We start from the raw sequence: 22,860 nt of genomic DNA on the forward strand, positions 1-22,860 counted from the left end.
TTCTCTTCAGCATGAAGGATATTGGGTTTCCTGCGCCAGCGGTAATGAACACACACAAAAGCCTTCCAAGGTGACCTCCCCCTGCCCTGCCTCGCACAGGGGCTATATTTAACTCCTGGCAAGCGGTCAGCACCGAGGCATTGGCTCTGCAGCTGGCTTTCTCCGCTGCTCCCTTTTCCTTCTTTTCCAAACGTGAACCGCGGTCTTCCCCGAACCCCCGGGGACAACAGGAAGTGTTTGTTTTAGTGACCAACAATGCTGGTCCGACCCGCGCGGACCATGGTGCCCACTGTTTGGCCTTCACTTGAGCTCCAAGAGAAGCGCTTGTGAATTCAGAGGAAGGAAGCGAGGCGGCCCCGTGGCCCCCGATGGGGAGATCTGCAGCAGCAGCTCGGATGAGAAGCCGCAGGGCTGCAGGCCTCGCCTGCAGGTGGGGGCTCGTCTGCGGAGCTGACCCAGAGCTGCCGCGAAGGAGCCCTGGGGCGGGCACCCCTGAAGAGCCCCTCGCTGCTCTTCCCGTCCTGCAACCTGCGACCTGCCCGACGGGCCTAGCCCACCTTGTCATAAGAATTAAAGTGTGTAAATAATACACATAAGTCTCTTAAAGCAGAGGGGTGCATGGAAGAGTGATGTAAATTGCTACTGTTTACTGAGAACTTACTACGTGCCAGACGCTGGACTAGACGCATTCTCGCCGTTCCCACTGATGAAGTGCATGGGCTCATAGGTCACTGGTGATGAACGCGAGGCACTGGGCCGTTGCGCACGTGTCCCAGAGGCGCACAGCTAGGCATCGCGGGGGACGGGACTTGAACTCAAGTAGTTAGTCTGGGTTCCTTAATACATGTTAGTCATTATTATTTCCTAATTTATATGTTGGGGGTTAAAATCCCCCAACTACGAACCGGGCGTCACTAAATCTGTTGGCAGCCATGCTCAGGCGAGGGTTACAAGCTCAACCAAAGAGGGTTTGGAGAGCTAAGGCAAGTAAGAAACTGGACTCCTGCTTCCTTTTGTTCCCCGGGGACTATTGTTACCTAGTTTTTTCTTCTTTTAGGCATCTTTTTACGGTGCTGATCCGCCATGATAGACACGGTTTTTAAATCGTGTTAACTAGCTGCTTGACTACCAACTCTCGTTTGTGAGATTTCATTCATTGCTCAAGTACCTTAAGCATGCGCTGTGTCAGGCACCAGCGGAAGCTGGGGCTGTTCCTGCCCTCGTGGAGTTCAGGCTCAAGTGGGGGTCGCTGATGTTAATTGAAGAAATGCGCAGTTAAATGAACATTTCACCATGGTCCACACCACAGGGAGAGTGATGCTATCCTCGTGTAAAGTAGGGGGACAGAGGTAGTGGAGAATGGGAAACTTCCCTGGGGCGGTCATGAGGGAGCTGAGAGCTGAAGAGGGCATTACTGGTTGGCAGGAGAAGGGAGTTCTGACAAGCAGAGGGAACAGCATATGCAGAGGCCCTGGGTTAAGAGGGTGAGGAAAGGAGCAGGAAGGCAGCCTGGAGGGACGTCTCTCTGGAAGGGCTCACAGGGTTGGAAGGCCACCAGAAAGGTTCCTCTCTGTTCCTTCCCCCCAACCCGAACGCTGAGGTCACACCTGCTAAGTGGACTGCTTTCCTTTCCAGGATGATCTGCCTTTCCGTCCCTACAATGGGTCGTCATACCTCATGAACGCGTTAGCTTGCTAAAGCACGGCATATAGAAAGTCATCTCTCAAAACACGATCAAAAACTGTGAACGTAGCACCCTGGTTCTTTCTCCAGCTCAGGAGCCTTTATGAGATGGAAATTGGGTTATGTTGCCGTTTGGAAAATAAGAAAGAAAACTTGAAACAAACGGAGCATGTGAGCCCTTTGTAAAAACCCCCGTCCTGACAACTTTCCTGTTTTTTCATTTTTAAATCATGTTTGCTGCATGTTCTCTTGACTTTGAAAACAAAGAAGGAGGAGTTATCCTTGTCGTAAAGAGGCTTGTCACATAAGGAGAGGGGGGGAAGAGAAATTGTATTTCCTCCCACTGCTTTTCATTTACTGGAACGGTAACTTGCAAGCTGTTTCCAAGCATTTTTACAAATTCCAGAGTCTAAAAGGTACCCAGGAATGAGATCTCACAAGTCAGAGCGCCCACTGGGCTGACCATGTAGGTGCTGAAACAGGGGTTATTAAACCTGTGGTTTGCAGAAGGTGAATTATTCATTTGTGTCTTGTTATGGAAATTAGACCCTACCTTTGACATCTCTAAATAAATCCAACCTTCCCTGCGTTAGAACCCATACTGGCTGTGGTAAAGAACTTTTGCTTGAAGGTGTCATTCATGCTGCATCTGGTGTGCAGAAAGGAGGCAGTCCTGGGAGCAAGTAACAGTGCTTTTTTGCCTGCTGGCTTATTTTCTGCTCTGTGCCATCTCATTTTGATTTAAATGGGGAGGGTGGGGTAGCAGAGAGAAAATTGATCTTAGTTGGGTATTCACCAGTAACAATAAATACTTAGTGGTCTGATCTTAAATACATTTTAAAATAGATTCCTACTTTTATTTGGCAAACTGTTTTGCATCCCAGAGAACAATTATCACCCATCTTGGGTTTCTGAGCCTGTCTGTCCCACTTAGTGAAAGATTGAAGTTTTATAAACAATGATTAAACCATTTCTTCCTGTGTTCTTTTCCTCACTGGAATTCACTGTACCTCCCTAAGGCTCCGCTAAGCCAAACAAGATCAATGAAATGTATTCGTGGTTCTAAATAAACTTTAGACATAAGAGATAATGCTGTCCCAGTGCCCCAGTCTGTCCTCAGAAAGCAGACAGGACCTGGTCCAGGAGTGAACATAGAAGGGGGGCGGGTTAGGAATGGGTGAACGAGAGCCTTCCTGACTGGAGACAGCAGGGACAGGATTCCCCTGCAGCTGGAAGATGTCCCCCCACCTGGCAAGGGAGGGGGGGTTGTCCTTGGGGGTGTGAGCTCTCTGAGTAAAGGGGCTGCCTACTGCCCCTACCCCTACTGCCATAGCCACCCTAAGCTCCGTGTCAAGGCCAGCACCATCAATGGTCAACGTGATGAGGCTCGCAGGGTCCCCCCCCCGGTGTCCTCTTGTCCCCCGATACCCCCTCCCTTCTCCCCCACACCTGAGACCCCCCTGGAGGTCACACACGAATGGTGAGGCACCAGTCCAGTGCACTGAGCCCCATATGCATGGCTTCATTTCATCTTTACAATGACCATGTGAAGCAGCTACCGTGATTATCTCCACGGTCTGCAGATAAAGAACCAGAAGCTTAGACGGGTTAAGAAATCTCCCCAGAGCCACAGCTGGAAAATGGCCAAGCTGGGAGGGACCAGACTGGGCACAGCCTGTGTTCCTCGCCACTCTTTGATGACTCAGCCAAGTAGCAGCAAGCTTCGTGTGAGTCTAACGCTAGGGACTTTTATCTTCCATTGGTTGTGTGACCACGGTAAGTCAAACAACCTCTTGGACGCTCACCTCTCTTTAAATCTTTAAAATGAGAAGACTGCCCTAGCCCATCAAAATGTTCAGCAAATGCTTAGCAGGCAGCCAGTATGATTGAGACACAGCTCCTGTCCTCACGGAGCTCTCGTTACACAACTACGGCAGACCTGTCGCCAAATCCTCTCTGACCGGTGCTCTGGAATCTGCGCGGCCCTGGGGAGTATCAGGAAACGGCAACCATGACAATGCTATGGCTGTGATCGAGTGACCGCTGACTCCAGGCACAGCACCGCAGACAGAGTGCCCCATGAGCGTGACTACCGAGTTCGGCCAGCATAGGCGGTTGGCATCCTACCATTGTCACGACCCAGATGAGAAGGCCAGGGCTCAGAGCTCCCTCTCGGGCTACCCCTGTACAGCTGAGAAGTGGTGGCTCAGGAATCTCAGGAATCGCAGTGGAGCACATGTGACCCCGAGGCCCTAATCGCTGTGCTCCTCTAAGCAGGCTTCCTGGCTCTGGCTCTTTATATTCTGTAGGAGCCCTTATTCCCAGCTGGACATTCAGTTATTTCAAAAGTGGTGTCTAACGAGAACGTTTTAGGAAATGAGGAAGGTCTTCCCACGTTCCCTATGTTCACAGACGTGCCTTGTAGTTATGCGTTTTCCGGCCGAACCTCTTTCAAAGGCTGCATCTTGGAATCACCTGGAGTACTTGTTAAAATGCAACATGCTGCCGGGGCGCCTGGGTGGCTCAGTTGGATAAGCGTCCGACTTCGACTCAGGTCATGATCTCATGGTTTGTGGGTTCGAGCCCCCACGTTGGGCTCTGTGCTGACAGCTCAGAGCCTGGAACCTGATTCTGTGTGTGTGTGTGTGTGTGTGTGTGTGTGTGTGTGTGTCTCTCTCTGCTCCTCTCCCGCTCATACTCTCTCTCAAAAATAAATAAACACTAAAAAAAAAAAAAAAATGCAGCTTGCTGGGTCCCAGTAGAGGGCCTACTGAAAGAGCCACGCCAGATCAGGAGGGCCGGGCTGGGAATCTGCCTTTCCAACAACCCCCTTGGGAGTCTTATTGTTGCTAAAATGTGAGGCTGCTGTCCTGGCGGTCTGTTTGAGGCCTAGCAGAACCACTGGCCGTATGATTTCTCTCCAAATTAAATTCTGTGATGGTTCCAATCCCTGTGGTTTCGGTTTTCTGGCATTAAAGACAAAGCTGCGACAGAAGGCACATCCGAGTTCACTGCACCTGAAAGCCAGCTATTTTACGAGGGTTCACAAGGGCTGTTTTACGTGGGTTACGGCATTTAGCTTTCGCCAAAACGTGGCGAAAGAATAGTCGTGTCCCGTGTAATTCCAGAGCTCTGTCCACGAAGGGCGTGTAAGGGAGTGTGAGCAGTCTGGATGGGAGTGTAGGGGGCGTGGGGATCCCAGCAGGGACAGGCTGGGAAGTCAGGTAGGGCCACAGCATGAGAGGGACGGAGGAGGAGGGGGGAAGTTCTGTGCTAAGACGAGATAAGGAGAGAGACGAACGTTCTCGGATACAGGCTATTATGTGTATCTGCTCTCAGCACTTTGCACACACCTTCTCTCGGCTGGGTGGAGGGGGGGGGGTGCGGTTCTGTACTGTCTTCGCAGAGCCAAACACTGGCTGAAAGCTCCCCAGTATCCAGGAGGGTGTAAAGGTGTCTCTGGGCTGAGATCCTGGGGTTGAGTCAGGTATATGCTTTGAGGAGCTTGTTTTTCTTCCTGGAGATCTTCACAGTGAGGGCTCTGAAGTTCACCTGCAGGCCCAGTGGAGAGACTCACTGAGCAAGAATTTCAGCCCCACAGTAAGGGTCTCCACCCAGCCAGTGTGGGGACCCCTGGTCAGGAGGCCTGATGACGTCCTGGCCCAGAGCCCTTTGGCAGGAGGGCTCTGAGGGGCCACTTGCCTCCTTCCTTCCCCAGGCCCGGCGTCCGCTGCCCTGAGCCCATGTTTTCTGGTGGAGGATTCAGGCACAGGTGCACACTTTGAAGTCAGACAGACCTGGGCTCCAGGCCCGGCCTTACCACTTACTGGTTGGGCAGCCTCACTTCTCCGAGCCTCCCATCCCTCCCTCTGTGGGGCGCAGTTAGCAACGCTAGGTCCCTCCTGTGCAGTTTCTGAGGATTAAACGGGAGGGTGTGCCCTAACTGCCCTGCACACAGTAACTGCTCGGCCCTCAGGAGGCTTCTCGCAGGTTCACTGCCCGGAGGCTGAGCTTTTCCCCACTGGCTCATGCTCCCTCCGCCAGCCAGCCGCACTTCAGAAATGCTGTGTGACTCTCCCTGGACCACCCACCACCTGCTGCCTGCCGGGCCCTTCCTGGCTGCAGAAGCCACCACAGGCACGAGTTGTCTCCTTGCTACCCATCTGCTTCTCCCAGCGTTGCTTGGTTCCCGCCTTCTCCTTTGCTCTGCCTGGACTTTTGTGACCATGCCTCCATTACACAAGAACATTTTTAGAAGTCAGGGTCCCATGTTAGGAATCCCGTTAACAAGCAGGGAAAAACATTCAAAAAGTTGTTAACAAAGCTGGGGTCCTGTACCTCCCGCATTTCAATGCCGAGAACTCACTCACAACCTGATTGTGCTCGCTTTAGAAACAACTGCAACAAACCTCAAATTGGAAGCCGAAGAGGCTTTCGAAGCAGGAATGCTGCCACAGACAGACACTGGCTGATAGCAGCGAGAAGGAATCTCTGGGACCTCAGCACAAAATGACAGACCCAAAGGACGGGAGGGAGGAATGGACAAGAGGGGCAGACTTAGCAAATCCGAGGTCATTCATTGAAGGCTGGCAATTCTCAGAAAGGTGTGGTTGGGAGGGGGCAATGCCCCAAGATGCTTTCTGGGAGTCCACGCAGTCAAAACTACTTTTATATAGTACTCAGACCCCGTATGTCTTTATTTATTTATTTATTTATTTATTTATATGTTTGTTTATTTTTGAGAGAGACAGAGAGAGACAGAGGGCTAGCAGGGGAGGGGCAGATAGAGAGAGAGGGAGACACAGAATCCAAAGCAGTCTCTACGGCTCTGAGCTGTCAGCACAGAGCCCAACGCGGGGCTCGAACTCATGAACCGTGAGCTCATGACCTGAGCCGATATCAGACATTTAACCAACTGAGCCACCCAGGTGCCCCACTATTATTATTATTTTAGAGAGAGAGAGTGCGTGTGCTCAGGGGAGGGCCAGAAGGAGGAGAGCGAGCGTCTCAAGAAGGCTCCACACCTAGCACAGAGCTGGGTGTGGGCGGGGCTTGATCTCACGACTGTGAGATCATGAGCCGAGGTGAAATCAAGAGTTGGACGCTCAACTGACTGAGCCACCCAGGCGCCCTCCCCCCCTCCCCCCGTATGTGTTTTTTCTCTCCCATTCTTTCATGTTTGCAGTGGAGTTTCCCAGAGGTTGTGTCGTATGTGATGACGCGACAGCTCTGAAAGCGAACGGGATGTGTGCCTGTGTATTCTCCTTGTTTAAAACGTTCTCAGCCTTAATTTGTAATACAGTCAAGATCGACAGATATAACCCACATAGAACCAAAGTTCTTTGGAGTCCTTGATAATCTTTTCGATTGTGCAAAGGAGTCCCCAGGCCAGAAAGTTGCAGAGCCACTGGTAGAGGGCTAAACAGTCACTGTGCCCCATGGCCTTGACATTCCCACATGATAGCAGAGCCGTGTCGGGAATTTTCGAATACGAACCGTGGCTGCGAGCCACAAGAAAGCTGCCATGGTCCCCTGCGGTGCCTTCCTGGTAACATTTAGCATGGCTTCCCTTGTGTGTAATGACGTGGGTGTACGATAAGGTGTGTGTGTGTGAGAGAGAGAGAGACAGAGAGAGACAGAGACAGAGAGAGACGGAGAGGGAGCATACCCACTGGAACAACGTCTTATTCATTTTCGAATCCCCCGAGTGGCGTGTAATCAGCACTCAGTAAATACTTTAGAACCGAGTTAACTTTCAATATATCTGATGAAGGTGCCAGAGAGGTCTGTGACTCCATTTGTAAAGATTTCCTTTGCAACACCTAAAATTTACCTAAAATGATGTTATGATTTTAAGTGGTTTCCTGCTTCCAGGAGGGAAACCCACCCACCCAGAAGCCTCGCTCAGGTGGCAGTGCAGGGGCTCGGGCCCTGGGGGAAGCAGGGCCTCCAGGCCCCTTGCACTTGGGCTGTGGAGGCGAGCGGCGCCCCCTGCCGTCGTGCGACTCGACAGCTCCAAGAGTCACACAAACGTAGAATCAGCCTGGCTTCACCTCTTTCAAGCCGTGCAGCCATCCCACAGCCTTCCTCAGCCTCAGTTCGAGGGCATCCCAGCGCGACCTGCTCGCAGATGAGCTGTGCCGTGCTCGCAAAGCCCCTGCCTCAGCGCCCCGAGGCGGAGAGAGCTCATGAGGTGTAGGTGACAGGATCGGCCTTCGGCTCATTTACAACAAATCTGAGGTGACGAGGGAATGCCACAGAGAGACTGCCACGGCCACGCCACGTTTTTCCAACGACTGCCGCTATCTGTACGTAAGATTTCTATTTTTACAAAAAAGGTCCTGACGTGGTCATCTGTGCGTGGAGCCCGGGCACTGAGCAGGCCCCAGACTAGATGCTAAGGAAGCTGAGATTCCTAGCACAGTCTACGCCGTCTAGAGCCTCACGGCCTACTGAGGGAGCGGATGCTCCCAGCACAGACCAGCATGGTAAATAAATACTATAATGACAGCAGTCACAGCTGACTTGGGGTGAGCATTTACTCTGCGTGGGGCAAGGCACTTTTCATGCAGGACATGATTAATCGTTACAGCAGCCATTTAAGGCAGGTGCTGTTCTTACTCCCGTGTACAGAGGAGGAAACTGAGTCACAGGCTAAGTAATCTGCAAAGGTCCCACAATGAAGGAATGATGGAGCCTGAACTTGAACCCGGGAGTCTGGTCCCAGGGCCGGTTCTCTTGTGCACAATGCTACAGCCCCTCTGACACACCCAGCCCCTGTAACTGCAAGCCAGAGTCTGGTTGTTTCCTTAGGGGGCCCAGAGTGGAGAGAAACACAGGGGGCTGGGAGTCCAGAGGCGGTAGCCGAAGGCCTGGCACTCCTGAGGCATCTGTGTGTTTGCAAGCACGTCACTTCTCTTCTCTGAGCCTTGGTTGCTTCCTCTAAAAAGCACGTGTGATCATGGGACCTATCCCAAAACTTGTTGGCAGGCGTGTATAAAATACTGTAAGGCAGTATAGTGCCATGGTTGAAAGTGAGTGAGGAAACGAGGTCCAGTTGAGGCTCCACCGCCTGTGTGACCCTGGAGGAGTTATTTAACCACTCTGAGCCATAAGATGCTTGATAGTGGAGTCAAATGGGACTATACATATGAAAGGCGTAGCACAGCTCACGATAACTGCTCAACATGGTTAGCTTTTATTTTTATTATTTTTTTTAATGTTTATTTAGTTTGAGAGAGTGAGCGGGGGAGGGGCAAGGAGAGATTGAGAGAGAGAGAGAGAGAGAGAAAAGCCTAAGCAGGCTCCGGCTGTCCGCGCAGAGCCTGATGCGGGGCTCGACCCCGTGAACTGAAAGATCACGACCCGAGCCGAAATTAAGAGCCGGATGCTTAACCAGCTGAGGCACCCAGGCCTCTCAACACGGTTAGCTCTTAGTGTTTCTACTACTGTAACGAGGCTGGTCTTTGGTCTCAGGCGCACCAAGTCCCAAGCTACCGTTTGGGACAGGGAGACATCATGACCTCATGGCTGTGGCATGCTCCGGTCTTTAAAGGACTGTGTGTTGTCGAATGTCGCAGCTCTGTGTGCTCTCAAGAAGCAGCGTCAGCAGCAGCTGGGAGCTCCGTGGACATGCAGGGTCTCAGGCCCTGCCCCAGACCTGAGCCAGCCTCCGCGTTTTGACGAGATCCCGGGTCATTCCTAGATACACTCAAGTTTGAAAACCGCTGGTGAACACAGAAGGACTGGTGATAACGGTTTAGGGCCTGGGGTGGGAAGGGTTAATGTTTAGCTTGGCTCCCACCAAGGCACCGGAAACAGAAGGTTCCAGAGATTGAAGTGTATGAACTGATGAGACAGGAAGGCTCCCTTCCTGCCTGTGTGCTGGATGGCCGGGAGCTCCGGCCTGGCACCCGCACTGAGCCTCGAGCTGCAGTGATGAAGGCCCCTCGTGCTGGGGCAAAGACAGGACCGAGAGCCTCTGCTCAGGGCTCAGTGTTGCCAGGCTGGCCTCGGGAGGGTCAGTCCTCAAGCCAAGGCCATATGGGGTCTGAGGCAGAGTGGGGGCGCCCAGAGGAGCATCAGCGTTCACTGAGGACTCTCCCTCGGGAGGCGACTGGCCAGCGGCTGGGACAGAGGTGGGAGGGCTTCTGAGGTCTCCCTGTGGCGCCCGCCCTGCTCTCCGGCCCCTGCTTCCCCGGCCTCTAGTGGACGGAGGCGGGGCCCGGATCCTGACCCAGAGCCCTGGCTGTGTTCCCTCCCCAGCGCTGGAGCAGCTGCTCCCCGAGCTCACGGGACTGCTCAGCCTCCTGGACCACGAGGACCTGAGCGACACTGCCCTGGAGAAGAAGATGGCTGTGGCCTCCATCCTGCAGAGCCTGCAGCCCCTCCCAGGTCAGCCTTTGGCACTCTGCCCCCGGCTCCTCAAGAACCTTCAGTAACTCCCCAGGGCCTGCGGCACGAGGAAGCCTATGGCTCGCCGCGCGGCCCACGTCCTCATCCACTCTGTTCCTTCTCCACCCTGGGCGTGTTCTTCGTACGCCTCCGCCCTCGAGCCACTGAAACTCACGTACGCAACCCACGCTCCACACACACCACGCAGCACGCACATCGCACGCCATGTGCTCAGCGGCAGGCGTCCTCGTCCACCCCGCGAGGTGATCACTGCGAAGTCCAGAGCTGAGTCAGCTCCGACGAGCTGTGCCGTGTCCCGCAGTGTTGGAGGGGTCTGAGTGACGGGGGGGGGGGGGGGGGGTTCACCACTGGGTGACTCTCGGAGCCTCACTTCCGGTGACAGAACAGGCCGATGTCATCAGCAGCCCTCACAGCACTGTGGGAGGGGCCGTGGCTGGCCCACTGTGCTCGGCCCTGTTTGTCCCCTGGCAGTCCCCAGAGCAGCCCCAGTGCCGGGCCCTGGGCCCCGTTTCACTTGCAGAAGGAGATGCTCAGGTACAATAAAAATAAGAACAAAGTTTGAGAACCCGGGAACTCACGCAGAGTGCGCGTGTACGCGGTCCGTGGTGCCGTGTCCCGGTGGGTTCGAGTCCCAGTAGCAGGAGGGGGAGACCGGGCCCTTCTCAGTGGCGACAGGTCCCCCTCCCTCCTCACTGCCGGTGTACTCACCCCTCTCCTCACAGCCAAAGAAGTCTCCTGCCTATATGTGAACACAGCGGACCTCCACTCCGGGCCCAGCTTCGTGGAGTCCCTCTTTGAGGAGTTCGGTGAGCGGCCCTCTCCCACCCCTGCACTGGGAGCCGTCCTCCCCCTGCGCGTGTGAGTCCCCTGCCCGGCCTCTGGAAGGGCCCTCGGATGCGGTGGGGGCCCGGCTCCGACGTTGCAACGCTGAGTCACTTCGGGCAAGTCGCTTGGCCTCCCTGGGCCCTGCCAGGTCTGAAAGCCTAGTCAGAGTCTGTATGGTCATGGGAATCATCCCCCGGATTGGAGGAGAGGTAGGGATGACTCGCAGGCCAAAGAAGGTGTGGCTCTCTCCCCTGCCACTCACGTCCACCGGTAGTGGCCGCCTGGCACCGGGGATGGGCGGTCCCTGCGCCTCCCAGAAAGCGGAGTGGCACCGTGGGCATGGGAGCAGCCCCGCCGGTCGGCGGGCAGGGCGTGTTGGCCCCTGCTCCTTCCCAAGGGCGGACAGCACTATTCTGCATGGAGAGAGCTGCGGGTCAGGTGGAAGTCTCGGGGACTGAGAGACTGAGGGAAGACACTTTGCCTTCACTGCCCAACTCTTGAAACCCTCCAAAGCACCACACCAGATAGGGTCTTATTGGACCCTCTTGATAACCCTGGCAGACAGACAAGGCAAGGGATTATTGGGACCGGTTTACAGGTGAGAAAGCCAAACAGGTCTCAGAGTGATGAAGTCACTTGCCCAATGTCACTAACAAAGGAGGGGGTGGAGGCCTCCTGACCCCAAATCCAGCCTTCTTCCCATTTTACCGTGCTCATTCTTGGCTTTCTCTGCCCCAATGGCCTGACCCTCGGTAGACTGTGACCTGAGTGACCTCCGGGACCTGCCAGAGGATGACGGAGAGCCCTGCAAAGGAGCCAGCCCTGAGCCAGCCAAGAGCCCATCTCTGAGACATGTGAGTCACAGCCTGGGTTCCCACATCCTCCAGCCCTCTGTCCCTCTGAAGTGATCAGGGGAGCTTTCCCCCTAACGCCTGGGACCCTCCTGGCTGTGTAGGACCCTGTTCTGAGGGGAGAAACTGGGAGGGGGGTGCTCAGTTGGTTAAACGTCTGACTCTTGATTTTGGCTCAGGTCATGATCTCAGGGTCATGAGATCAAGCTCTGAGTTGGGCTCTTTGCTGGGTGTGGAGCCTGCTTAGGATTCTCTCTACCCCGCTCTCTCTCAAATGAATAAATAATGAAAGAAAGAAAGAAAGAAAGAAAGAAAGAAAGAAAGAAAGAAAAAAAGGAAGGAAGGAAGAGAAAGAAAAAGGAAAGGAAGAAAGAAAGAAAGAAAGAAAGAAAGAAAGAAAGAAAGAAAAGAAAGAAAGAAAGGAAAGAAGGAAAAGAAAGGAAGGAAGGAAGGAAGGAAGGACGGGAGGGAGGGAGGGAGGGAGAGAGGGAGGGAGAAACAGGCTGTGACAATATTTCACTGGCTCATGATGTGCTCACTGTGCCCATGCTGAGCAGGGATGATGCAGTGAACTGACCCTTCCCTTTAAACACATGGGATGTTCCCCACCCCAACTTCTAATTGCTGTAATAATTAACATGGAGTATGGGAATGCTCTGGACCAGGAGTTGGTGGCCCTCTGCCCTCCCCCTGCGGCTGTGTGGTCTTGGGCAAATCACCTTTCCTTTCTGAGCCTATCACCTATAAAATAAAGGTTTGGATCATGTCTAGGGTTCCCAGCCTTTGTCCAAGGAATTGAGGGAAGGGGCCCATAATCACATCAAACATTATCTGTCAACTACCTAATTCACTATCATCATCACCATCCAGTGGTACCAATTGCTGACCCCTTATGGCGTCCTTTACACGCTCCCAACAACTGATGGAGGTTGGCGCCATTAATGTCCCCATTTTACAGGTAAAGAAACTGAGGCTTAGAGTAAGTGACATGTCAGTGTCCCACCACTAGTAAGCGATGGAGCCTAATCCCGGTAGAGCAGGGGTTCCCTGGCCCCAGAGCCTAAGGCGTTATTGCCTCGCTAACTCACACGCGTTCCATTTACTTGTCCTGCTGTTCCTCACCTGAATAGAGATGTGGTTCCAGAGTATTGCAGAAGTCACCGTAGCTTTTGATAATTCTGCACGTGCTTAATCAAAAGCACTAGCTACGTCTCTGTGTGGCAGCCCACACAGCTTTTAGATATTACAGAGAAGCCCTGACGCTTCAACAAGTTGGGCAAGGAGGAGAGAACCAAGCAAACTGTCGGCAAACAGCTTCCCACCTCTGCCCTTCTGCCACTCTGTCACAAGTTATGGCTTCCGTTCAGAAACGGTTCCTAGGGGCTCCGGCCTCCCCCTGCCCCAGCCTCGTCCCGTCCCTCCGCCTGTTCCCTCCGCTCTCCTGGCCGCCTAGGTCTCATCCGCCTCCTTTGTCCCCCTTCAGGCAGCCGACCTGCCTCCACCGCTTCCCAACAGGCCCCCACCTGAGGACTACTATGAAGAGGCCCTTCCCCTGGGACCGGGCAAGTCCCCTGAGTACATCAGCTCCCACAGTAAGTTCTCGTCCCCTGCGGGACTGTCCTGCTGGGGCTGGCATTCCAAGGCCAGCACCGTCCAGCCCTGCCTACGTCCTGAGAACCTGGCCTCTCTAATGGTGGCCTGGGAGGCCGGTCAGTGGGCGTGGCCCCAGGGATCAGGGGCTTAGGTTCCAGTCCCAGTTCTGTGCGGCCTTGGACAACTCCCTTCCCTGCCCTGAAAATAAGAAAGGGGCTGGATCGATCCATGGATATAGATGTGCCTGGATGGAGGTGCACAAATGACCGCTGTATCCTGGGTCCTAGCACTGAACCTGCTGCTGGCCTAAGTGCTCCTCCTCGGTGGACTGGTGAGACAGTTTGTACTTAGCAGGACCGCATCTTCTAGGTGGGCAAGGTTACAAAGTCAGTGCCTAGGATAAAAAAGCACATGGCTGAAACCAAAAGGTCTCCCATGTAAAGGATGGTCACCCCAGGGAATTCACGAAACGATGTAGGAAGTTATAGAAGCTTTACTTATATTTAGCTCAACACTTCTTTTAAAAACTTTCCATGTCAATGTTTTAGAGTTATAGTCTTTATAATCTAATAATAGCATAATGCTTGTAAGCAGTCTATATATAGAGAGAGAGACATATATGTATACAGTAAATAAATGGAAGTACATTATATGATTACATTTTTACTGATAGGTGGACCCGATGAAATAATTTAGAGGGCACTGGTGCAAATTACACTTGAAAAATCTCTTAAATCGGCCACAAAGAGTCTCTGCTTTTGACCGACCTCTTAATGGGTTTCCTCCCGCAGTGAAACAAATGGGTGTTTCTCTGAGGATCATAGAAGTCACTGGCTTGGATATAGGAACTTCACGTGACACACAAGAGACTCTATCCTGGTCTTTGTGTGCCCCAGCATTCGTAGTTGAACTTGTATGAGATAATGTTTATGCGATGCTATCCTGTCATTCAGTAACTCAGTGGAATATCTTCCAGCCGCCAAAAAATAAATAAAATAGGTCTGTCTGTGCCGATCAGAAATGAATTCCAAGATACAGCCACTGAAAAATATTCAAATGCTGCAGAATACTGCATTTAATAGGATTCCATTTGTTCCTTGATGGGGTACATGCATCCCTGCATTCATTTAAATGACTCTCCTGGGATATGCAAGAAACTGTCAACAGCATTCCCCTGTGGGAATTGAATGGAAATCTGGGTGAAGGGAACATACTTTCCCATTCATACTCTTTTGTACTGATTGTGCTTTTCGCCCTGGGCATATTTTCTGTATTGTAACAAAATACACATAACGTGAAATGGACCGTGTCAACCATTTGACGGGTGTGCAATCAGTGGCATTTAGTACATTCACAGGACTGTGCAGCCAGTTCCCACACCTTTTCATCACTCAAAGGGGAAACGCCATCCCCGTTAAGCAGTCGTTCTTGTTCGCCTTCCCCCTGCGCCCCTGGCAACCACCAGTCTGCTTTCCGCCCCTATGGATTTGCCTATTCTGAATATTTCACATGAATAGCATCATACAATGTGTGGCCTTTTGCGTCTGGCTTATTTCCCTTTAGCGTAGTGTTCCCAAGGTTAATCTGCGTCACTGCGTGTACCAGCCCTCATTTGCTCTTTATGGCCAAGTAATATTCCAGTGTAGGGAGAGACCACGTTTTGTTTAGTCTTTCATCAGTTGATGGACGCCTGGGTTCTCTCCACCTCTGGGCTACTGCGGTATATTATTTTCACCACTAATAAACTAGTTAAAGCAGAGTGGAGTGCTGGGGTTGGACCAGGGGATCAGTGGCTGTCTTCAGCCTTGAGATTCTTGGTGTCTGTGGGGCTCCAAGCGGCGGTTTGTATGGGAAGCAGGTGACTTTGTTCTGTTCTCCACTTGAGGACAGGGGAGGAGGGCGGAGACAAAGCGCTGCCGGGCCCTGAATCCCAGGTGAAGCCCCTCAGCTGGGTGAGGCCCCTCCACCTCCCGAGGAAGCTCATGGCTCCCCTCAGATGAGGCAGCAGGGATCCTGGGGCAGGAGGGAAGGGCGGGCCTCAGGAAGGGTCAGGGAGCTTGACCAGGGAGAGGGCGCCAAGCCCATCAGGGAATATCCTTCCTCTGACCCAGTGTCCAGCCCTGCCAGGTGTTCAAGAGCACTGCCCCGGGTGTCCCCTCCCTCTTCCCCGTCACACCTCCCCCCACCATCCACCTCACAGGATGTTGCCAGCATCTGAGGCTTCAGAGAGCCTGCTGGGAAGGGCAGGCTGGGGCCATCACTTGGGAGCTAGCACTGGGTATCCCAGTTGCTGGGAATTTGAGTGCTGCTGTTCTCAGGAAACAGATGGATGGTAGGGGCTGGGAGCCCAGAGCAGCACGTTGCAGAACAGTGTGGTTTGACAGCCAGTTGTACTGGGTGAAGAAGGAAGGCTTCCTGGAAGAGGGTATGTGCCCCTATTCCCTGAGCGGGCAACCTCAGTTCTTATTCCAGGCTCTGTCACTAGCAAACTGTGTGGAGCCTCAGTTTCCTCATCTGTAAAATGGGGCTGATACCTATCTCCCTGCGTTATGGGAATCAAAGGAGATGAAAATAATAATGACATCTAGCATCCGTCTAGCACATTCTGTGTGCCAGGCGGTGTGCTAAGAGCTTACATGCATTTTATCACTCGTCCAAGGTGGGCACTGTTCACATCACTTTAGGGTGAAGACCCTGAAATGCAGAGAAACTGTGGGATTTTTCCCCCCAACGTCACTAAACAAATGGTGGTGACAAATTTTATCTCAAATCTGATCCAACCCAAAGCACATGCCCTTAGCCCACTGACCTTTAGAGCATGCCCCAGCAACCATCTGGATCAAAATAATCTTAACTGTTGAAAAAAAAATCCGATTTCTTGAACTTCTGTATAGTTTTTATTTTTCCATGTTTTGTAATGCCCTATTAAATAGACTTTTTTTTTTTTTAAATGCAGATTCCTCAGCTCAGCCCACACCAGTGAATCAGAATCTCTGGGGGTACAGCCCGGGCATCTGCATTTTAAAGAGACCCCGGTAGCTCCGATGCAGAATACAGTTTAAGATAGCCCCCACCCCTGCGCTGTGCTGCCAGCTCAGTGGGAATGTGCTGGGAAAATTCCACGTAGACAGCTGTTGTGGTCACTGTTGCAAGCACTACCATTATCTTCTTCAGTCCAGTTCCTCCGTGGTATAGCCACAGAGGTTTAGGAGAATCGCTTTCACCAGAGGGAGCAAGCATATGCATCAGGAGAGGAGTGGAAGGACTGAGGTGACAGAAGACAAGGGGGACTAAGCCCAGGCAGCTGGAGCACCACTCCTTGCCGTACAGGGATCAGAGCTGTGACCAAGATACACACACACACACACACACACACACACACCAATGCTGTGGGATCACTGAGGAGGGGCTGACTATTCTCTGCCCGAGAAGGTCAGAAGAAAGATCTTTGATCTGGGTATTGAAGGATGAGTAGGAGTTCTCTAGCAAAAGCTAAGACAGCACACAGAATAGCATGAACACAGCCTGGAGGTGTGACAGGGCCCAGCAGGGCAGCTCCTGGTCACAGGAGCACAGAGAGCATGTGGGGAGCTAGAGCAGAGAGGAGGCCCCTCACCATGGCCAGGGAGCTGCAGGGAGCTGCACTGTCTCTTCCCCAAGCAGGGCCAGGGTGTCTGGGGTCTTCCCCAGCCACAGCCCCTGCAGTCTGCCTGTCTCTCTCCAAGGTGCTGCTCCCTCGACCAACCCCACAGATGGCTGCAGCCCAGCCCACTCCATCATGGACGGCTACTACGAGGATGCAGACAGCAGCTACCCTGCGACCAGGATGAATGGGGAGCTAAAGAACTCCTGTAAGTATGGGGCAGGTATTCAGAAGGGTTCTGTCCTCAGAGAGCAGGCCTGACCTGATCCTTGGAATACACGTGTGTGCCAGCCCCTCTGGGTCACCACAGAAGCCCCAAGCCCTGGTACTCAGTGACTCCAGGGTTCAGTGGAAGGACCACTGGCATGGGAGTCAGGAGCCCTGGATCTAACCCTCGCCCTGATCCTTGGTGACTGACCTCAAATGAGTCATTTATTCTCTTTGAGCCTCCAGTTGCCTTCTGTATAAATTGGGGATTTGCAGGTGCTGTGAGAGTCCCTTGAGATTGTGGATGTGAAGCTGCTGGGGTAATGACAGTAGCTGATGTTCACTGAGTGCCCGCCGAGTGCCAGGCACTGGGCTGAACGCTCTGCATTCACTGATGCTCACAGCCGGATGAGGTAGATACTGTCCTTCATTATGACCATGTTACCGATAAGAAAGCTGGACTCTGGGAAGTGAAGTCACCGAGATCGCAAGGCCAGTGGTAAATCTATACAGCATGGTGCCCATGTGCGGGTTTAGTGATCACCACGATCACACCTCACGCCCACCCCCTCCTGGTCCCGGGACCCCGGGGCAAGGACATCTGCACAAGGATATGGAGGTGCCTCCCAGGCAGTAGCGGGTCCTTTCCTGTGGTTCCTGCAGACAACGACTCTGACGCAATGAGCAGCTCCTATGAGTCCTACGACGAGGAGGAGGAGGAAGGGAAAGGGCCACAGCCCATGCACCAGTGGCCCTCAGAGGAGGCCTCCATGCACCTGGTGAGGGACTGCAGGATATGTGCTTTCCTGCTGCGGAAAAAGCGCTTCGGGCAATGGGCCAAGCAGCTGACCGTCATCAAGGAGGACCAGCTCCTGGTGAGTGGCTGCGGATATGTGCCTCTGGGCCTCACGTGGCCTTACATGTGTGTGTGTGTGTGTGTGTGTGTGTGTGTGTGCAGGCATGTCTGCCTCAGTTCCTCTGGGCTTGCTTTGTGCACAGAGGCTCTCCCACTAGAGCAGAATGGAAACACACACACACACACACACACACACACACACACACACACATATTCAAAGACCTGATAAAGACATTGCCAAGTTTTGTTTTGCCAGGAATGAATTTTTTATCACTTAAAATTATTTTATTTTTATTTTAGAGACAGAGGGAAAGTGTACAAGCAGGGGAGAGTGGGGGTGGGGGGGAGAGAGAGAGAGAAAGAGAGAGAAAGAGCATGAGCACAGGAGAGGCAGAGAGAGAAAGAATCCCAAGCAGCCTCCATACTGTCAGCACAGAGCCAGACGTAGGGGCTAGAACCTATGAACCGTGAGATCATGACCTGAGCCGGAATCAAGAGTCAGACTCTTAACTGACTGAGCCACCCAGGCACCCCAATCACTTTAAAACAATGTTTGTTGTTTTCATTAGGCAAGTAAATGTGTTCATTTATAAAACTAGAGAAAAACATGATGAAAACCATTTTTCAAAAGCCACCTACAATCCCATTGATCAAGGGCTAACCACTGTTAAGTTTTAATATACATATTTCTACCCTCAATTCCATACATCTATCTTTTCTAAAACTGAGCCCATGCAGCACTTACAATGGAACTTGCTTTCTTAGTTTTTTTTTTTTTTAATTTGCCATCATTTTGTAAAAGAAAATGTGCCTTTAATTCCAGAGTAGGAATGCGGACATAATTCAAAAATATTCATAGCTGTTTAACCCCAAGTCTGTTGACAAGCCTTGCCCAACAGATACCCATTTGAAACATGACATTTTTTTCATCCTGGAGCAGTGAGAAGCTCACCCCAGGCCAGAACCAGTCCCAAGGTCATGACCCTTCTTCCCACTCCTTAGGCCATTTTTTTTCTTGACATATTGCATTGGTTAGGATCTCCAACACAATGTAACCGTCGGTGGAAGAGCAGGCGCCCTTGTCTCAGTCCAGAGCTCAAAGGGAGAGTTACAATAATTCACTATTAAGGCTGATATTTGCTGTGAGAGGTCTGTAGAAGGTCTTTATTATCACATTAAGGAAGTCCCCCTTCTGTAGCTCTAGTTTGCTCATTTATACTACAGATGGGTGGGGAATTTTATCAAATGCCTATTCTGTGTCTATTGATAGACGTGGCTTTTCTTTTTTTTCTACTTATATGATGAATTATAGTGTTGGTTTTTAAAGGCTAGTGCGCTCTTGCAATCCCAGAATAAATAAAGAATAAATAAAGTCTTGATACAGTATGCTTTTTATATGTGTCAGATTCCATTTGCTAATTTTTTTGTAGGGCTTTTGCAACCAGGTTGAGATGAGCTTATCATTTTTCTTTTTTGGAATGTCATTGTCAGGTCTCGGTATCAAGGTAATGCTGGCTTCATAATAAGAATTGGGAAGTGATAATCATTATTGATAAACTATTGATAAACCAAGCCCAGTCTTCCATCGCGCCTAGAATTCTCTCTCCCACGTTCCTGCTAGGTAGCCCATTAGGAGCAGGGAGCTGGCTTCCTTCCAAGCCAGGCTGTGTCTTCTCTGGTTCTTTAGACTAGAATGGTCTTCCTAGTTTTATGCTAAAATCTGCCTCTTCCTGATGGGTGGTTGTGCCCCTGGGGCCCCGCAGTAGCCCTTGAGATCTGAAGATTGTCCAAAAATGCCCCCTTTCCAGACTACTCTTCTCTGGGATGAATAGCCACAGCCTCTGTCTTCATGCAGTGCCCACAGCTGGGCTTGGTGGGGGAGGTCTCTGTGGGGTAGGTCGAGCTCCCCCAAGTCCTCCTCCGCCCTCCCCTCCAGAAGGGTGACCCCGTCTCTTCCTGCCCAGTGCTACAAAAGCTCTAAGGACCGGCAGCCGCATCTGAGGCTGGCGCTGGATATCTGCAGCGTCATCTACGTGCCCAAGGACAGCCGGCACAAGAGGCATGAGCTGCGCTTCTCCCAGGGGGCTACCGAGGTGCTGGTGCTGGCACTACAGAGCCGGGAGCAAGCCGAGGAGTGGCTCAAGGTACTGTGCCCTCTCTGCCCCACCCCTCCCGCCCCTCCTTCCTCTCTTCCCAGGCCCAGCTCTCAGCACAGTGGGCTCTCATCCCTGGGAGAGCAGGCCTTGCTCAGGGGAGGGGTGGTGATCGGCGACCTGTGCCTGGCGAGGGCTTACTCGTGGAAGTGGGCTCAGACATCTCCAGGAGACAGACCCCAGGCTGGAGTCCTGCCTTCCTTCTAGTTACTTGAATCCTCTTTCTGACACCCTTACTGTGGGCTTGTCCAGGCTGCACATGTGTACCTCCTGGAATGGGGAGATTGATATCTTTAAAGGAAGCTAATTTTATCAGTAGATAAAGCTAATCCTTAAAAAAAAAAAAAAAAAAAAAAAGGAAAGCTCCTTCCTGTCTTAGGTGAACTGTGCATGCTTGCAACCTCCACCTGTGGTCCGGCTTCTGCATCTTGCCTCTGCCTGCAGAACAATTAGGGTTACCATATGCTGAGCACTTATTTCGTGCCATGTGTTGCACTAAGAGCTTCACATACATGACCTCATATACTATTATCGTTCCCATTGTACAGATGAGGAAACTGAGACACAGGAATCTGACGTGACTTGCCAAAGGTCACACAACCGAGTGGTTTGAGCCAGGATTAGAAGCTGACAAGGAAATCTCCTCCAAAGGCCATAGGCAGGGTGCCATAGTGATGACAGGGGAGGGCTTTGGTGGCGCACGGACTTGAGTTCAAGTCCCAGGCCTAAGTGGCACTTATTGGCTATGTGATCTTCTGCAAATGACTTTGCCTGTCTATGCCTCAGTTTGCTCTTCTGTAAAATCGTTCTTGTAAAGATTCTAGAGAGCATTTAATAGGGTGTCCCCTAGGCAGGAAGTACTTAGTAACTGTGAGTGATCACTGTGGGATGGCGGTGGGGCCCCTATCCCCAGTCCCTTACCGCCGGCCATGTCCCTGCACCCTGCCCCTCTTTCACTCTGACACCTTTCCGCCTTTTCCTCTGATCTTCCTGCTGAAACAAAGCAAGCAGACACCTTCCTCCCTCCCTAGCCTCCCTTCCTTCCTGTGACAACCAGCTCTCCCCTGGGATGTTTAGTGTTGCTCATTATCTTTGTCTCAGGAGGGGAAGGAAGTGAGAGAACCTGCTTTCTGGGGGAGCCTCTGCCCTCCAGGGGCCGGGTGGGTCAGCAGAAGGAGCCCTAGACTGGAGATTGAGACTAAAGACTGAGCCTGGACTGGAGACAGTCTTGACATCCCGATGCTGGCAGGTCATTAGTCCAGAGGTTAAGGTCAGGCAACCATGGCTTCATTCTCAGAGCCCCATCATCCTAATCTGTGACATGGGGATCCCACTTGTCCCTGCCCCTCAAGGCTGCTATGGGGATACAGTGGGATAACCCACGTAAAGCCAAGGATTGGTGAGCAACCAGTGGCGGCCAATCTGATTTCATGCTCAGGTCATGTGAATGCCGTGGAATCTCAGCTCCCACATCTTCAAAATGGAGGAGACGGCCCCGGCCACCCTACAGGCTGATGCGGAGGTTCCGCACGGTCACAGAAGACAGTCCCTCACGCTTGTGCAGGGCGTCCTGGTTCACGTGGCCCTTCACACCCACGATCGCACTGGTCCTCAGGCAACCCAAGGACGTAAGCAGAGGGCCAGTATTATCCCCATGTTACAGACAGGGAAGGCGAGGCCCAGAGGAGAAAATGGCTTTCGCAAAGCCACACAACTAATTAGCAACGGAGCCAGGTCTAGAAGCCACGCCTCTTGTTTCCCAGCCCCCTGACTTTTCGATTCAAGGGGTAGACACAGGAGAAAGCCGTGTTCAAACCCTGATGGGCCCCATACATGTGGCGGGAGGCCACATCGACCCATTCCTGCTGCCTCCACAGTATCCCTGCCCACCTGCTCACAGCTGTGTGTCCTCTCCACAGGTCATCCGAGAGGTGAGCAGGCCTGCCGGGGGCACAGAGGGGGCAGACATGCCCAGATCCCCAGTCCTCGTGTGCAAGCTGGACCTAGACAAGGTACATCTGTCTCCACGAGGCCTCCTCTGGGCCAGGCAGTGGTGACTCAACAGGGGGTGTGCCCCCGGGGAAATTCACAGGCTGGTGGTGAAGCCAAGCCATAGAGCTGGCACCTCAGCGTATCAATAAACGTCTACTGAATTGATGAACGCACGAATGAACGAATGCCCATGTCCAGGGTGCAGTGTGAGCCAGAGGAGGGAGTAACTAACACCGCCAGGACAGGAGGAAGTCGCGGTTGACCGGAGCCATTTAAAGCAAATTGGAAACTGTCAGAAGAGTGTGGCCCGATGGGACGCAAGCGAGGCGGTCATTTAACGATTGCTCAGGCAGTCGGAAAGTATGTGCCTAGTGCCTTTGCTTTGCCAGGTGCCGGTGGGTGATGAAAGGACTGAGCCCCAAACCCACACACACGGGGCTCACATGATATAATAAAGGTTAGTGTTTATAGAGTATGACTGTGTGGCCGACAGTGTCCCTGATGCTTTACATGAATGGCCTAATTTAATTTCCACAACAACTCTTTGATGAGTCACATTTTCAGAGGAGGAAGCTGAGGCACAGAGAGGTTTGCCCAAAGGCGCAGAGTCAGTAAGAAACAGAGCAAGGATGTATATACCCC

General features: G+C 52.4%; 1 protein-coding gene across 2 annotated transcripts in view; it reads left to right on the plus strand.

Annotated features, from left to right (window-relative positions):
- The window catches only part of AFAP1L1 (actin filament associated protein 1 like 1), a 62,503-nt gene that overhangs the window by 17,287 nt on the left and 22,356 nt on the right, over nucleotides 1-22,860 (plus strand). For both annotated transcript variants that reach the window (XM_060634653.3, XM_060634651.3), the window contains exons 2-9: nucleotides 9,949-10,077; nucleotides 10,821-10,904; nucleotides 11,680-11,777; nucleotides 13,258-13,366; nucleotides 17,093-17,218; nucleotides 17,881-18,092; nucleotides 20,038-20,217; nucleotides 22,146-22,238. In XM_060634653.3, coding sequence (XP_060490636.3) covers nucleotides 9,949-10,077; nucleotides 10,821-10,904; nucleotides 11,680-11,777; nucleotides 13,258-13,366; nucleotides 17,093-17,218; nucleotides 17,881-18,092; nucleotides 20,038-20,217; nucleotides 22,146-22,238 — 1,031 coding nt within the window. The remainder of the gene's footprint in view (nucleotides 1-9,948; nucleotides 10,078-10,820; nucleotides 10,905-11,679; nucleotides 11,778-13,257; nucleotides 13,367-17,092; nucleotides 17,219-17,880; nucleotides 18,093-20,037; nucleotides 20,218-22,145; nucleotides 22,239-22,860) is intronic.

The sequence above is a fragment of the Panthera onca genome, chromosome A1 (genome assembly GCF_046562875.1).
Source record: "Panthera onca isolate mPanOnc1 chromosome A1, mPanOnc1 haplotype 2, whole genome shotgun sequence".
NCBI classification, from domain to species: domain Eukaryota; kingdom Metazoa; phylum Chordata; class Mammalia; order Carnivora; family Felidae; genus Panthera; species Panthera onca.